Source organism: Lycium ferocissimum, chromosome 7, assembly GCF_029784015.1.
Source record: "Lycium ferocissimum isolate CSIRO_LF1 chromosome 7, AGI_CSIRO_Lferr_CH_V1, whole genome shotgun sequence".
Classification (NCBI taxonomy): domain Eukaryota; kingdom Viridiplantae; phylum Streptophyta; class Magnoliopsida; order Solanales; family Solanaceae; genus Lycium; species Lycium ferocissimum.
This window is the reverse complement of record NC_081348.1, coordinates 16,998,723-17,016,410: the sequence shown is the minus strand read 5'-3', so window position 1 is coordinate 17,016,410 and position 17,688 is coordinate 16,998,723. Positions and strand designations below refer to the sequence as shown.

Sequence of the window (17,688 nt, the reverse complement as noted above, 5' to 3'; positions counted from 1 at the left end):
TTATCCATGTTCCTCTTACTTCGTCTTTCCTTGCTTAGAAGATGTTCTAGCTTTCAAAGAATCCATATTTTGGTTCCCTTTGTGAGTATAGTATTTAAGTTCACAGTGTTAAAACAAACAAATAAGGAAAAGTAACATGAAAAGGTCCTAAATAGTAGGCTTGAGCAAAAGTACCATTGGAGGAATTACAATTTTGTTAGGATTCATCCTTTTAACAATTTACTTAACATAAAAATTTAGTTAATTTTGAGGTCCTAAATTTTAGGCACATAATTCGAATAAGGAAAAGGTTTAATAACAAAAAATTTAATTTTAAAATATTAGGAAAAATATTAAATGACTATTTTATCTATTGTAGAGTATTTAAATAAAGGGCCAAAAGTTTAATCAACATTTTAAGGCCTTTCGTGCTAGTTTCTGCGTACGCAAGTTGCGCGTGTCCCCTATCTCAATGAGTAAAAACTTTTTAAAAAATCACATAAATATTACTACCTCAGTCCTAATTTATACGATGTAGTTTGACTTGGTATGGAGTTTAAGAAATAAAGGAAGACTTTTGAATCTTGTGGTCTAAAGAGAGCCAAATATATTTGTGTGATTATAGATCATCTCGTTAAGCATAAAAGATAAAGTTTAAAGTTAAATTGTTGTCAAATAAACAAATGTGTCATTCTTTATGGGACTGACTAAAAAGGAAAGTGTGTCATAAATTGGGATAGAGGGAGTATATTAAAATGTATTTAAGTTATTAAATAAAACTTCAAGTTTGTGTTTATTATAAAAAATGCAAGTTCTTGAAAATGATGATTATTCATCATATATAACTAATAGCCTGTTTGGCCAAGCTTCTAAAATCAACTTATTTTGAAAAATATTTTTTTCAAAAGTGTTTTTCAAAAAAGTACTTGTTAAAAAAATGCTTTTCAGAAAAGTACTTTTGGTGAAAAGTAGTTTGTGTTTAACCAATTAATTTAAAAAACACTTTTGACAAGCTGACAATTAGTGTTTGGCCAAGCTTTTTAAAAGTGCTTTGAAGTGTATTTTCCTCAAAAATGCTTTTGGGCAAAAGCTATATTTTTTAGCTTCTGAAAAATTATTTCTGCTACTCCCCAAAAGCACTTATTTTTATCCCAAAAACAGCGAAACACCTTTATTTTAAAAAAATAAGCACTTATTGAAAAAAAATAAGTACTTTTGAGAAAAAATAATCTTAGCCAAACATACTATAACTCAATGAGAAAAAGACTGTCTCATAGACGGAAGCTCTCAATCGATCATTAGTCAATATATTCAGCTTATATTTCATTAATTAATTCAATTTCATAAATTATACTTCATATTTTCGTTTCGGCCAGAACTCATGGCCCTTAACATATAAGCAGGTAACTAATAATCTAAAAGAAGACGAAAACAAAATCCAAGTACGTGCAACGAAAAACATAATTTGAATCTATTAGCACTTTCGACTCAATAGGTGTATCTATAATAATTTTTTATTAACTTGAAATGACATAATCTAAGAATTGAATATCCACCACTTGAAATTTATTTACAATTACTGCTTAAAAAAAACTCGCAGAAAAAAAAAACATGTGACAGACTAATACAGAAATAATGATCCAATAGTTATACTTTCAATCTCAAGATTATCAAGTGTCCTTAGTGGAAATACAGAGGAAAGGGTGGTAATTGAAATCTAATTCGGAAGGTTATATATAGCTGCCAATGGATCAATTGATTGTTAAGCCTACCAAAAGTTTGAAAATTTTCAAGTTCTTTTTCCCAAGGACAATCTAAATGCTTTTTTATTTTTTTATGTTAAGGTGTTTCGTGCTTTCAGTACATTATATGGTGTGTTGCACGTGTAACCCGCGTCTGTTAATAAAAGAATTGTATATGATAAGAATAACTATGCATAATAAAAATTTATGACTAAAAAGTTGCAACATGCATTTGATTGAAAAGACCAATGTAAATATTTGATGTAATATGCGACTTGAAAATTATTGCAATTTTTTGTGAGGGAATCCAATGATCCAAGATATTCATACAATTTTTTTAAATAAGTCAAAATTGATAACATATATGAGATATTGCAAATAAAGATCATAACGGACAATCTCTCAATTTGCAATTATCATCAAGAGTACACTGAACTTTTATTATCAAATAACTTCAAGAACAAACTAAAGGCTAGAAAGTTTACCTCAGATGATCACAAGCATATTTACCCCGTCAATCGTCGTACTATCAAGAGTTCATGTCAAAATAATGTGGAAAATGGCTTAAACTTTCCAAGAACATTAATAAAGAATAAACTAAAGGACATAAATCACAAGCATGTTTACCCCGTCACTCGTCATACCTTCAAGAGCTCATGTCAAAATAATATGGATCGATTTGTGATTTAACTGGCTCTATGAGCTGAACATTTTGTCCAGAACTAGAACACATCTTCACCATGGATATTTATAGGAATTTTAATGACAGCGCACATTGCCAATTTTTAGTGTCAATTTTTTATTTATTTTTCCTCTTATCCTACTTCAATTTGAGTGGATATTTCTCCATAAATATAATTTTTTCTTACTTGTCGAACTTCGGAATGTTTCTTTGAAACTCTAAAAGTAAAATAATGATAAAATATATAAGTTTTAAAATAGGTGTCATGAATGAAATAGGTATGTGAAAAAAATTACTTCAACTTAAGGACAATGTACCTCCATGGAGTTCGCACAAGTCTTACTGTTAAATAGAAACATGGAATTTTATTTTAAAATTGAGTTGAGACAGTGGAAATATGCTAAATTTTCACTTTTCTGAAATCCAACACACTACAGCGTAATGGAGCTTCTTTACCTATAGAGGAATTTCGAACTTTCCCTATAGTGTAATAGAGTTTCACTTGTAAAAGTTAAATTTTCCCACACTATATTGGAGATTTTTCATGTTTCAGGTAAAGGTGTTTTTGTTCAAATATTTTTTCCGGTTTAAAGAGTAACTAAATATTAAATAGTTTTTAGAAAACGACTAAAGTTCAATTACTACAACAACAACAACCTACGCTGTAATATCAGAATGATGATAGGAAAGATAGACCATACCCCTACCTCGTGGAGGTAGAGAGGTGGTTTTCGATCCTCAGCTCAGTGCAGCAAAATGACCGTTTCCAAAAGTTCAATTAGTTGTCCAAAAAGTGGCTATTTTCCATCCACAGATACTGCTTCATGAAGCTTGCGACTGTACGACGTTAACATACATAATGGTGATGGGTCCAAACATTTGATTTGATGGGCTTTTCCTATTTTTATTACAACGAAAAGAACTCTGCCCATATCACTCATTTTTTTGTGCGGAATGCCCTTAAAGGCACTGGTCTTTAATTTTTGTCCCTCAAATTTGAAATTTCTAATTAAAAAGTTGTCATTTGTAAAAATTAAAGATGGTCTTTAATTTTTACCCCTCAAAATGATGGTCTTTAATTTTTACCTCTCAAAATGGTGGTCTTTAAATTTTACCCTTCAGGTAGAAATTCTGCTTTAAGGCAGAATTTGCATGGCCCAGGTAGAATTTCTGCCTTAAGGTAGAATGTGCATGGGCAGAAATTCTGCCTGTTGCCCAAGACCCACATTGGCAGATTTGCAAAATTTTGCGAGGCGGATTTAAGTACGATTACATTTTTTTTTTATTGAAATTTTGGGATTAACTCACAATCTCAGGATATTAGGCGAAGAACAAAACTTAAAGATCACCAATTTGAAGGCAAAAATTAAAGACCACCCCAAATGAAGGGCAAGCCGCGCAAAAAAAGGAATCACATCACTATACTTCTTGGCACATGAGGTTTATGGGCTGATAATAATAAGAGCTAACAAATTTTGTCATTCATATTGAACATCATTTTAGTGAAAAGATCCGCGCGAAAATATATTATCTCTTATAATTATGAAAACATTAAAAAAAATAAAAATACCATAGATAAGTACACAAAGGTAGTACAAATAAAATAAAATTTTACAATATAAATGTACGGAAATTAGAACTAACATCCTAATAAACATAAAAACGATATAATGAAGAGAAAAAAAGAGAAATAAGAATATAGCACATGGAGACCCTTCTCCCAGAGCATCGATTTGATACCAAAACAAAGAAAATTGACATTTCCTTTAATCGACCATAATTTTCTACATACCAAAGTATTATAAAAATGAATGCAGAATGTTGTAAGTTCATATCATCATATTGAGTTATATAAAAACTTAATTAAATAGAAATAATTAGTCAATAGCATATTAATTTTTTTTCATTAACATAGGGTTTGAAGATATTATTATTATACAAACATTTTCTGAGTGTGTAATGCCTATTTAATGAAAGAATTATAACATATCACTGGATTAATATTGAAATACTTTCTAGACTTGCAAGAAGTTGGATCGCTCCTTTGTTGCTTCGACATCATTTGATCATAATATCTCTTTATCTTTAATTGTCTCTAAGACGTTCTCAAATTTCTTGAAATCATTGAGCCTTTTTTATAGTAATATTTCTTAACGTCTCATTTACGTACCTTTCTTCTTCTTTTACTCACAGTAAATATCAAACTAATAAATTATTGTATGCAAATAAAAATAAGCACATAAAGTCCTAGTCAAAAGGAAACAACTGGAAAAAAAATTGATAGCAATGAGATTCAACAAATTTAGCGGGTAAACAAAGAATGCTATAATTTAATACTAAGTAAAAGGAATCCACCTTGCAGCCGGAAGCTTCAAATATCACCAATCTCTCTTTTCCATCGCTAATAATCTTATAGCTCAGAATCTGCTATTGATAAACGATAAGAAATAGTCAGAAAGATGCATTATGTGAAGAATTAGTAATAAAAGTTATTCTTTACATTCGTCATTCCCAGGTTTATATATGTTTAACTAATAGCAACTCCTCAAGTTCTGTCCGCTACAAGAATAAAGAAAATATGATCGGTTAACATATCAGATTGTCAAGTCAAATTGCTATTGATGATTAGAACTCACTACTCTAATATTTAGAAGTGTGAAGCTATAATGATGTATTAATTAGTGCGTAATGGAAGAGTAATTTATTTTGCTAAAGTCTCCTCAAATTCTACGTTTAAATCATAAAAACTTACCAAGTAAGAATTATTTTGGGGAAATTTATGATTCTTTGTTGTCCTTATTTACACCTCATTTAAGTTATAAGAAAAATAAATAGCTTATGTATTCCTCATTCAGCACTCTTAACGTATATGTAGTTATGTACCATTAGGAGGATTTAATGAGGGACTTTTGAGTTTTTTTATCAGAGTGTTAAAGAAATGATTTTTTTAGTTTCTTAACATATTATATTTAAGATAATTAAGAGAGTTATGAGTTTTGAAGTTTTTTAACATAGCACATAAATGAGAAAGTAATAGAGAAAATGTCAAAAAAAGGAAAAAAAAGATAAATAGAATCCTTGGCCAAAGAAAAGTGCCACATCATATTTCTATTGCCTAGCTTTATATTACATATAGATATAGATTAGTATTGGAAGTAACTTTGGAGTTTTATGCATACTATTTAACTTAGGTGTCGAAAAAAAATTATGTCTTTTAACAGCACCATGCAAACACCGACAAATAAATTGGAATAGAGGGAGTGATTTCAGACCTCTTTTTTCTTGGGGAGAACCGTACGGGTTAATTGTAAGAAGATTTAATCCCTACAAAAGCACTACAATTCTTGCACAATTGGATGTGATCAAGCACTATAATTTAGAAAAGGACAGGGACAGCAAGAAGTTTTGATGATTGGATTTTTAGTGAAAATACTATCAAAACACATTGATATAAAAAATTAAAAAAAATGACATAACTAGCTCGCCCTATACTGTTGAGCGTAATGAAAATATTCGGCAGGATTAGACATACTATGCGCGTATAATAAAGTAAAATAGAATATTTAGACAAACAAAAGGTTGATGGTGTTTATGTATACATGGCAATATATAGCTCGACACATGGCAATATGGTATTGGAACACGTGGCAGTAGAAGGTGGAACATTGCAAGTTGTCTCATTTAATTCGAGTAAGAAGCCCCAGAGACATCCGGAGCACATCCACAAAGGCAACAACTGTTATAACCCGTATTTTTCACCTTTGGGAATCTCGGAATTTTCGAGACAAGTTAAGGACAATGAAATGCATTGATCTTGTTTGGTTCATAAGTTGGTTATGGAAAATGCAGATGTGGAAATATCGGAAAAGACTAAGGGCAAAATTGGAATTTTGGAAAATGGTTTCATGAATTACCAAAATGTGGGCTAAGGAAATTGGGCTTGGAATTGACAAAAAAAATTTGGAGCCAAGCCCAACCCAAGGAGGGTGGCCGGCCATGGCTTGGAGGATTAATTAAATCCAAGCCATGTGCATGGTCATGTGACAAGCTAATTATATAAAGGAGCAAGACTCTTTAATTCTCTAGAATTTTCAAGACAAGAGAAAGAAGGAGAAAAACAAGAACAAGAGGAGCAAAAATTTTAAGGCCATTCGGCCATGACCCTCCAAATTTCCCCTTCAAAAATCTTGATCCCAAAATTATTTTCTTGCTATATTCCTACCAATTCAAGGTCCCTCTACAACGTGGTGCAATTATTTCGGAAGATAACCCGTTGGTTTCGTCGTTTGGATGAATTGGTGAAGTGAAGAAACTTGAAAAGGAAGGTAAGAATTCACCCCTTCTATTTATGTTATGAAGGTTTGGTTGTGTTGTGGTATATGGAAATAAGTAGAAATTATGAGAATATGGAAGTTTGCATGGTGAATATGAATGTATGCATGTGGCCGAATATGTGTAGTGTAATTATGTTGAGTTTTATGTTGTATTTTAGTTGTGCTTATGATGGAATTTATATTGGAAATGAAAGATGGATGAATTTGATGGAATATGGAAATGTAGGGTGTGGCCGTGTAGTATAGAGAATTGGAATGGAAGTGAATTATCTTTGCCTAATATGTTGGTTGTATTGTTGAGAATCTTGTAATGTAAATGAAGGAAAAATGACGTAAGTTTGTAGTGAAATGGAATGTTGAAGCTTATGTTGTTTAAGTATGATTTTATGACCTTATGATAATTAAGTTGTTAAGGTGTGAATTATGATGGTTATTGATGAACTTGGAGGATAGGAATATGTTATGAATATGTATGTTAAAGATTAGAAGATTTGGATAAATTATGACTTTGGTGGAAAGTCGTATATTTTGTATAGCTTGAGTATATAGTGTAGAAATGATATGAAATGCTTCCGAATGGCATCGTAACGATTTTGATAGTAATGAATGTGAGTATGATGGTGTTGGTTTGAAAATGTGAAGTCGGAATGGAAGTTATTGTATTATGTCGGAAAGTGGGCTAGTTGCGTTATATTATGTTTTGATATGATTGTTGATGTTGTTGTTGGGTGGTTGTTGATTATTTTGAGCCGAGTTCAATTCTCGGGGTGTCGTATTTATAGGGGAGATGCTGCCAAAATTTCGGTAGGCAAATGCTAAACCAAAGTTGGAATTTTCAAGCCTCATGAATAGTAACTAGTAAAGGTGACCATTTGCAGATTTTTGGCGAAACGGGACCGGAGTTTCGACGAGCTTAACAAGCGAGGAAGGTATGTAAGGCTTTTTGTTTCCTTTTCATGGCACGACATAGGTGTGTTGGCTTCGGTTTCGACCCTTGGGGTCGCTCCTATCCTTCGGAATCTATATCTAAAGTTGAGCCGTTTTCATTCAATCGAATTGAACTCAATTAGACTCCAATTGACTAGATTGTTTTTTTGACATCTAGAATTTGTACAAATCTAATCCGATCATTCTAAAACACTTAATAATGATACTACGAGGTTCAACGAGTGTGATTTAAGTACGCCACCTCATTTGACCCGAGGTGGGCCCGCTATTCCCGAACTTACTTCTATTATGCAAATGAATGATTTTTGGACAATATTTAAAAGAAAACGTTTTAGCTACTCTTCTATTTATTACTTAAAAACTGTTTTAAATATTCCGTTAAGTTCTATGACGTGCTTTGATATGTACCATGAGTCCGAACGTTCTGTCCCGACATAGTCCGCCGTGATGTCCGAAAGGTACGCATTATGACTCCGTCCGATTTCATTGATTTGATTTGTCGTTTGATCTGCCTCATCGAGTCTCTGGACATATATATGTTCTTTTTATTGCATTTAGTTTCTCACTACTCCACTCGTGGATGCCTCAATGTTTCCCCCACTGAGCCCGGGCCAGGATTTGTTATCAAGCGCTTTCCTCTGCATTGTTCGCCGTGCCTCGGTGTGAGGGGGAAGTATGACATGTACATGGGTCCGAAGTATGATGTGCCATGTACATATATTTTGATATCTGATTATGTGATGTGACGTGGCCACTTGGTATGTTATGATTTGTTTCGGAGATATTCCCTGCTACGAAGTATGATGTGTTATGGCGCGGAGAAGGGCGCCTGTTCGTTCACCGAGTCCCATAGCGGGGCCGGCTTTGGCATATGTTTTCTGCGTGCATTACCTATGATTTCTAGTATGCATTTTTGATTACCTATGCATCTCATTTGTTTTTCCGCATATTCTGTTCTGATTTTAATGTTATTTATTACGCCTCTACGCTTTACATATTCGGTACATTTTCCGTGCGACCCCCTTTCTTCGGGGGCGCTTCGTGCCACGCGGTACGGACGTTTGATTTGCCGATCCGTACGCCTAGGTTATGCGCGTCATTTGTTTGAAGCGCTCCCTTGTCCGGAGCCTGCAATTTGGTATAGACTTTTTATTTCATATGTACGTATTTATTCTGGGTACGGCGGGGCCCTGTCCCGTCATATGGCTATGTTTTGTTCTGTAGAGGTCTGTAGACATGTGGTGTGGGTTCTGTATATGTTTCGTGAGATTTGCGTACGTTTAGAGTTTATCTATGTTTTGTGACGGCCTTATCGGCCTTCGTGCGGCATGCCCACTTGTCCTTGTTAAATTATTATTTCTGCTTATTTGTAATATTTTGCTAAGGTAGGGTAAGGTACGTATGAGTGTCCAACTAGGGCACGTGTCGCGGCCTACGGAGTTGGGTCGTGACAACAATACCGGGTCATTAATAGGAAAATAAGGTTATATGACCAGTCGAGCAAGCGTTACAATGCAGAATTAAAGCTGCATTTATTATTCATTATTAGTCATTATTGGAATTTAATCACAGCTTAAGAGCTGATGTATTTGTACTATAAAAGGAGCTAACAACCCTGAAAAGAGCATCAAATAACAACCACTTATACTCATTCTTTTGCAATTCAATCTTTACAATTTGCTATTCTACTTATTCTTTTACACCGGAATAACTCTCATTTTCTTAGAGGCGGAGTGAATATTTGTTCCACTAGAGGAAACCCATCGAAGGATTTGCTCAAAGGATCAACAAAGCCCAGACTTATTTATTCCATTATAGCTTATTTAACATCTCATATATTTTTACCTGATTGATTATAATAGTTTTCATTGGCTTTATTTCATTCATTTATAATAAAACAAATCACGTATCCTTTAAACCACAAATAAATTCAACTGTTCTCTTTTTAGGGTAAACAGTTTGGCGCCCACCGTGGGGCTAAGGATAATAGTTATATTGTTTTGTTGCTCTAATCATTAAATTTAACATTCTTAAATATATGTTACCAGGTAAAACTTGAAAATGACGAACACTGAAAACCAAACTGATGGAGTGTTGAACAATTCAAACACTCAGGAAAGAAATCAAGCAGTAGGAGAGGACCAGAGGAGGAACGAGCAAGTTCCAGATTCACCTTGTGGATCCAAGCACACCGGAGATGATTTCGTTCCTAACGATGATCGTGATCAGGAAGAAGTGGTTGCAAAAGCAGATCTGAGGATAGACAAAATACTGGATCTATTGGAAAAGCAGCAGAAAGCTGTTGTGGATTTGCAAGCAGGGAGAAATAATGTCGGAGTTGATCCATCCAATGCGGAGGCAGTGCACGAAGAAGACAGTGGTGAAGCTAGTAACAATGGGGCAGGACCCGAGGGATTCAGTACTTGGAGGCTGTTTCCAAACTGTTAGAGAGAAATGAGAAAGAACTAAACAGCTGGTTGGATCGGAGTGAAAAGGAGTTTAAGGCGTTCAATACCCGGATAGATCAGATTCCAGGAGCCCCACCAGTGCTAAAGGGGCCGGATTTAAAAAGATATGTGCAATTGCCATACCCGCCAAGTGCATCACCTAAATTAATCCCAAAGAGGTTTAAGATGTCGGATCTGCCTAAATATTACCGATCCTCAAGAGCACGTGACTGTCACGCCCCAATTTGGTGAACGAACGGGCACCTACAATATCTCGCTTCGATAGGCGAACCTGTCCCTTATTCACAACCCAATCAACAATAAAATAAACCCAATCACCAAAAATATATGATAAGTCTAACATAAATAGATAAATAAAGTAAGTACGGAATAATACATCAATCCCCAAGAATCTGGTCTAGGCCGTACAAGAGTCACTACAATAAGTCCATAACTCTGAAATACGAATACATAGTCTAAAAGTAGAATACTACCTCAGAATAATAAGTAAGACAAGTAGAAGAAGACATCGAATCGTACAATGGATCCGTCCAAGTACTCACCTAAAATGCTCGTCAATCACCATAGGACTCGATCACGAAGAGAGGAAGTCTATCTAGTCATGTACTCTGCACTCATAAAAGAATGCAGCAAGGTAGAATCAGTACAACAACACGTACTGAGTAGGCATCATGGTCGACAACAGTTAGATAACATATGCAAAAGAAAAGAGACTGAAAGATAGACATGCTTACAATTATATATAACACAACACAGTCCAAGAATATCATATCCAGTACCAAATTTACCAACTCTAGCATATCTTCTCAAGATCAACTATAAGTCTGAAGTACAACCTCAAAAGTCACTATCAAGTCCAAGTATCACCATAAGATCAACCATTAAGTCCAAATACAATATCATATGTAAATATGAGGATGAATACAACGCAAATGCAATGATACACACACACGGGCGGAATGTCTTGTCGCCTCGACGATATAACCTATGGGGGACCGCTAAGTCCATGTACCTGCTGTGGCGCACAGCTCGATCCAATAGTCAATGTTGCGGAACGTGCAACCCGATACAAGTCAGTGTTGCGGTACGTGCAACCCGATCCCAGTAAGTGTTGTGGCGCGCAACCTGATCCCGATATATGTATAAATGAGTGTATGCATGATAACAATGCCAACAAAAATATAAGAATCAATCGTGCCACACATGGATACATATCTCAATCACAATATCAGTATCATAACTTTACTTTCCTTTCCAACAATCTTAATAATGATAAATACGCTCTCCAAGTCATAACGCAATCACTAAGCATCAACTCTAGAATCAATCACGTGGCGACAAGCCAATAAATCACAATAAGACAATAACTCAATAGAACACAATAAGGCAAAAAGCTGTAGTCCACAACAATACCAACCTAAGTATTCCATCCAAAACTCCATACCCGAAGGTTTACATGCTTTCTCTAACAATCACTAACTCTACATATGATTCACTAACCGAAGTATAACTAAAAAGGTAAGCTGTAACCTACCTGAATGCCAAACAGGAGTCACGAACCGTCAAACCTTGGCCTTGCCCTTTCTTTGTGCCTTCAAATACCCAAAGTCTAATCATATTCGAGTTCTTCATTAGGAATCAAGAAGAAAAATACCCATATTGCTATACTTCTAATTTAGGTCAAATTCTAACTCATGAAATTTAGGGAAATAATTTGGGGAAATGGACCCACAAGGGTAAAATGGGAAATTGGCAGGTGAAATATGCAATTCATGCTCTAGATGATCAAACCCACTATTCAATTGCTAAAACAACTCAAGATTAAGCCTAATTCGGATTTAAAGTGAAACCCCCAAATTTGGGTATGAACCCTAATTCTTTAATCCTCAAATTAATCACTAATAATGGAAGAACTAAGGTTAACAACAATGAATTCATCAAATTCTATGTTTATCTAGTCAATTTCACCATCAATTTCCATTTAGGAAGTCTAAAACCCATTTCAAGAAATTATCAATAAACTCATCTTCCCCACTTTTATTCTAATGATTCTAAGCATGGATTAAGGATTTAGGAAGGTAAATAATGAAGTCTAAGGTCAAGGATCTTACCTCAATGAAGATTCAGTCCAAAAGCTAGTTAATTCGCCCAAAGTGTGCTTAGAGAGTGATGAAGGGAAATGATAGGGTTCAAGGGTTTTAACTTAAGAAAGAAAGAAATAATCTGCCCGTCATCATTTGCCGGATCGGCCCCGCACCGTGCGAAAGCGAGCTTGCTATGATACCACGTGGCCTACTATGGCCACCAACATAAAAACTCGACCAGCCGCTACGGCGGTTTCACTTTTGCTATCGCGAGTCTGCCACAACGGATATCTGTACGCTGGGGCAACTTGCCACAATTCCTCACATACACTCTATAGCAGTCTGTTCCTCGCTACAGTGGGACCGCTACCGTGAGTCTGGCCCCACTGCAACGGACACAAGACACCAGAAAAATGCTAGTTTTTGACAAGTTCCAACCCGAAATCCAGCTATCACCCGAGGTCTTACAAATACAAAACAAACATGCAAACACACATAAAAATGCACTATGAACTCATCCGTGGCCTCGAAATTTCCAACAGAGGTCTATTTGACCAAGTCAACCCCCAATGGCCTAAAGCCAAGTTTCCAACCCAAGTCCCAAAACGCTCCCAAGTGCCTTGGGAACCGAACCGAACATCCCACCAAGTCATAAACGGTCATCCCAACCTCTCGGAATCAATGAAATTCCAAAAATGCTCTGTTTATCTAAAAGTCAACTTTGAGTCAAACATATCTCAGTTAAGGCTCAAAATTCCAAAAGTCACACTAAAACTCGCCCGATGACCCCGGAAAAGGGTCAAGAGGGGTAAAAGGGCCAATAGTAATATAACGACCAATCGGGCCATTACAGTGACCACATACACATGTCTTTGTTAAAGGAGCGATATGCGGCCGGATAAGATGAAATTGAATACGATACATTCTCGCTCAAGAAATTTGGTGAGATCTTATCCAAGGGGGCAATGGCTTGGTACTCATTGCTTTCGGATGCCTTATTAAAGCCTAAATGCTGGAGCAAAGAAGGTGTCAGCAAGAAAAGCGAATATATTTAAAATTGATCAAGGTGATGATGAGTTGCTCAGAGAATTCGTTATCCGATTCCAAAAGGAACGTATGCTGCAACCGACTGTTCAGGATAAGTGTTCAGCGGAGGCGTTTACTAAGGGGTTAAACCTTAAAAGTTCTAGTGCTTCATTAAAATTAAAAGAAAACTTATTGGAGCTCCTTGCTACAACATGGGCAGACGTTCACAATAGGTACCAGTCAAAAATCCAGGTGGAGGATGACCAGTTCGAATTGCCAGCTAGGTCAACTGGTCGGAGTTGGAACTACGACAGGCCAAGAAAGAATGTTGATTCTGATTCCATATTTGGAAAGGATAGGTATCAACCGTATGGTCATCAGGAAAGGCCTCGCTCAAGGCTAGAACAGAGCCGGGGCAATCAGTATGAGAGACCAGTTTCAAATAGGAAGGGTGAGTCTAGTCAGAGTAGACGAGGATTGCAGCCCAAGGCAACAATAGTTGATTCTGTTACAAGTAAAACAGAGAATCAAAGATTGTTGGAGCACAGCTTCAATATTGACTTGGTGGAGTTGATTAGGTGATAAATAAAATTGATGGCGTGAAATGACCCAGATCCATGAGGACGGATCCAAGCCAGAGAGAAATGAGCTTGTTTTGTGATTATCATGGGACTCATGGTCATCGAACAATTGACTATCGGCATCTCAGGGATGAGGTAGCATGATTGTTGAAGGACGGCTACTTGAGGGAATTCTTGAGTGACAGGGCCAAAGATAACTACGGAAAGCATAGGGACTTGGTTAAGCAAGAGCCTCAGAATGAGCCTCACCATGTTATTAACATGATAATTGATGAACCCGAGCAAATAAAAGAAGTACCGAAAGAAATCAAATTGTACTTTTAGATCAACAACCGAAAAAGAAGGTATACCTGGGCATCAGATTATCCTCGGAGCTTAGGTTTAATGTTGTAAATTTTTCTTATAGATAATGCCGATTGTTTTGATTGGTCCTATTTAGGTAAAACAGGGATCTCGTCGGAAATACTACCTTTAGTTAAAAGGAATGAGACGACGGGTGAGTTCGGACAAATGAATTCGGGACTGGAGCGGATGGATGTGTTATCAATAGGGAACATAAGTATAAGGGAAGTTTTACCTCGTCCTAATGATCTGTTAATTTTCGCTTTGATCAATAGTATTATGGTTTCTGGAATAGCGGTAGTTCTGAGAAGTGTGGTGAACATTATTCAGTGGGGAGTCATACAACAACTAGTTGAAATGGACGAAATCGAATTGTCCGAGGAGGGAGCCATTGACTTACTTCAATCTGTAGTTATGGAATTAATAGTAGCCACAGGAGGCGGAGAAGGAAATGTGAAGTTTCAAGTAGTAGATGAGGACTAGAGTTTCAAGGTTGTACTTGGGAAACCCTGGATTCAGGATACGAACGTCGTGATCTCAGCTCCCCTCAAGCAGTTAGAATTTCTGACCCTGGAAAGAGTGGAGTACGTCCTGACAAGAAATTTTAATTAGTGGAATGCTCGATAGTGGCACAGTCGAAGAGATTGGCACAAAAAAAAAACTTGCAGATAAGCGGGAAGAATAAACTAATGATGAGTGAGCAAAGAATATAAGCGAAGAACTGTTTGGTCGGAGAAAGTATCCGAGAAGAAAGTGGAACCAAAAATCTTCAGGATTTTCAGGCCAAGATCAATTTGAAGTAAGCTTAAATTATTTGAATGGGTCTTTCTCTAAGAAAGTTTTAATATTTATTGCATAAACAAAGGATTGATTCCGGAATGCTTCCCAGCAAGGATGGAGCCTGGAGGCAAGAAAGGATGACAAGGATATTTGGAGGACTTAGAGAACACATCTTTGCACTCTTTTTTCCTTCGCCCGGTTTTTGTCCCTTAAAATAGAGAAAGGGTTTTTTCGGCAAGGGTTTTAATGAGGCGGCAATAAATGTGTTACTCTCGATAAAAAGTCAGAAATTGGGAATAAACCTAGAAAAGCTTTCAAGAAGAGTGGTAGCAAGAACTTGATTAATTCACGATCCATAGCAACAAACCTTAAAGTTAGGTGTTGTAAGAACTAGGGACTGTTGACCAGATACTAAGCTTGTTAACCAAAGTTTGTACGATTGCAATAAATTTATTTCTCAAATGCTTGATTAAGAGCTGAAAGAGAATTATATTGGTCAAATAGGCTTTTCAACCAAAACTTTGACTGAGTATTATTCATACTCAAGTTATATACAAAACTACGAGTTTGCAATTGAGCAAATAATGTTCAAATGAATCGGAGACGTCTGATTCATCAACATAATTATAAGGCCTTATTCATAAAAAAAAAAATTGAGTCGGATGATTCATTCCCGACCAATAACTCAAATACGGAGGTAATTAACCCCACAAAAATCAAACTCGAAGATACATAAAACCCGAGTAAATCAAATATAAAAGCAATAAAATACAAAAAGCCAGACTCTAGGACATTCAAATCCGAAGGAATCAAGCTCATAGTCAATTGAACCAAAGAAGATATTTGAACTTTGAAAAGTTCCTATTAATCCATAAAAAAAATTACTCCGGATAAGCAACAAGATTACTTAATCTAAACGAACAAGAATTCGCTATGTGCCCAAAGTTCAGCTAAAAGTATTGCATGAGTACAACTCCCCGTAGCTAACCCTGCTTAGTACACTTGCAGTTCGACCCTTCAGCATGGTATGCACATTCAAATCCATGAGAGAGTGTCTTACCGACTTTTTCTCACATAAAGAGTGCATTATCTCTTCATGTTATTACTCGACATACTCACCTTTCAAGGCCTTGAGTGAGATAAGGTTAACTATTTCTTGATTTTGCGCTCGGAGCGGTCACCTTTACCAACCCACTTGTTGACTACTCCTTTCTCACTCCACTCCTCTCATCCAATTACTTATAGAACTTAGGAACACAAACCAGCTTGGGTCCTAAGTAATGATAAAATGGATGAACTTGGTGTCTCTTCGCGCGAGCGGGTAACAAGCTCTCTTTTCTTCGAGGACCAAGTTCCGATCGTCTTGGTTTGCTTTCAACATCCTCTCTATTTCTTCGTGCTGACAGAGATTTTTCTTTACTAAGTCCTCAAAATGACCAGAATAATCATAATGAGTCCAAAGCCAGTCGTCAGATCTAGAGATACATTTTTCTTCCTTGTCATTCTCATCTTCTGATCTTGCCATAAGGGAAAAGTTAGAATTATATCCTGGAGCTTCGTTATCAGTATTCATCATAAGTATCTCCCTTGCATCCCTGCCATCTTCAGATTCATTAGGGAAGTCTTCCCAAGCAGCTAGAGCTTCCTGGACCAAGGTATCAGCTTTCGTTTTTTAGCTAAACGTGTCCTCAAGTACCTGGTACTTCTCTTTTTCTTCTTCGACATTTCTGCTGCTGCTTCCTAACTTTGACAAGCCTTTAGTGATGTGTATCATTTCAAACTCATCTCCACTTGAGTCACTTTTCTTTTCTAATTTGACACATTTCTTCTTCTTCTTCTTCTTCTTTTTCTTTTTCTTCTTCTTCTTCTTCTTTTTCTTCGTTGCTTCTTCTTTTTTTCATTTTTCTTTTTTAGCTCATAAATCTTGAGGTCATTGATTAGTTCATCGAGTGTCAGTTCTTCCAAATCCATGGATTCAAGGATAGTACTAGCTTTTACTTCCCATGAAATTGGCAGCGCCCACAGCAGCTTGCGAACTAAGAGATGCTCCTCAATAATTTTACCAAGGGAATGAAGTTCTTCAATGATGGAAGTGAATCTAGTGTACATATCACGAACAGACTCACTTTCCTTCATTTTGAAGAAATCATACTTTGTGGTAAGCGTCTCAATTCTGAGTTGCTTTGCTCTACAAGATCCTTCATAGACTTTCTTGAGAGCATCCCAGATTTCCTTTGCAGTTTTGCAAGAAGCAATAAGATTATACTCTTCTGACCTAAGACTGCGAATAAGAATTTTCTTGGCCTTGAGATCCTTTTGTACGGCTTCTTTGTCAGTATCACTGAGTTCCTTCTTTTCTTTTGGATCTGATTTTTCTTCAAACTCACAATCTTTGGCAGAAGCATAAGGGTCGTCACAAATAATGTACCACAACTCAGGGTCCTTGGTCAAAATAAAATCCCGCATTTTTGCCTTCTACCATTCATAGAATTCTCCATTGAACCTTGGTGGTCTTGTGAAAGATTCTTCTTTCTTCATGTTTGGTGAAATAGCCATGACAAGGATCCTTTCTAAGTATTACCCTTTTAGAAAGAATTTGCTCTGATACCAATTGATAGAACCTATGGATTCACCCTTTCTGGTTCACCACCTTAAAGTTCACCAAAACAGTCTAAGGGACCTGGTCCCTAAACTACACACATGGACTACAACGTCTTCTGTA

At 36.1% G+C, this 17,688-nt stretch overlaps 1 protein-coding gene across 1 annotated transcript; it reads right to left on the bottom strand.

Moving 5' to 3' along the window:
• Positions 1–16,239: 16,239 nt before the first annotated feature.
• Positions 16,240–17,432, bottom strand: LOC132061978 (uncharacterized). Its single transcript, XM_059454646.1, has 3 exons — positions 16,955–17,432; positions 16,663–16,721; positions 16,240–16,611 (listed from the first exon to the last, which is right to left on the bottom strand). The coding sequence occupies exons 1-3, from the start codon at positions 17,430–17,432 to the stop codon at positions 16,240–16,242; spliced, it is 909 nt and encodes a 302-aa protein (XP_059310629.1).
• Between the last annotated feature and the right edge of the window lie 256 nt (positions 17,433–17,688).

What these genes read in the sequence shown, in the direction of transcription:
- LOC132061978 (XM_059454646.1), bottom strand. Translation starts at nt 17,432, where the DNA reads ATGCGGGATTTTATTTTGACCAAGGACCCTGAGTTGTGGTACATTATT. An exon ending in TTCATGGGAAGTAAAAGCTA is followed by an intron (nt 16,722 to 16,954) that starts GTACTATCCTTG and finishes ACATCACTAAAG; the next exon opens with GCTTGTCAAAGTTAGGAAGC. An exon ending in AAGAAAAAGAGAAGTACCAG is followed by an intron (nt 16,612 to 16,662) that starts GTACTTGAGGAC and finishes ACCTTGGTCCAG; the next exon opens with GAAGCTCTAGCTGCTTGGGA.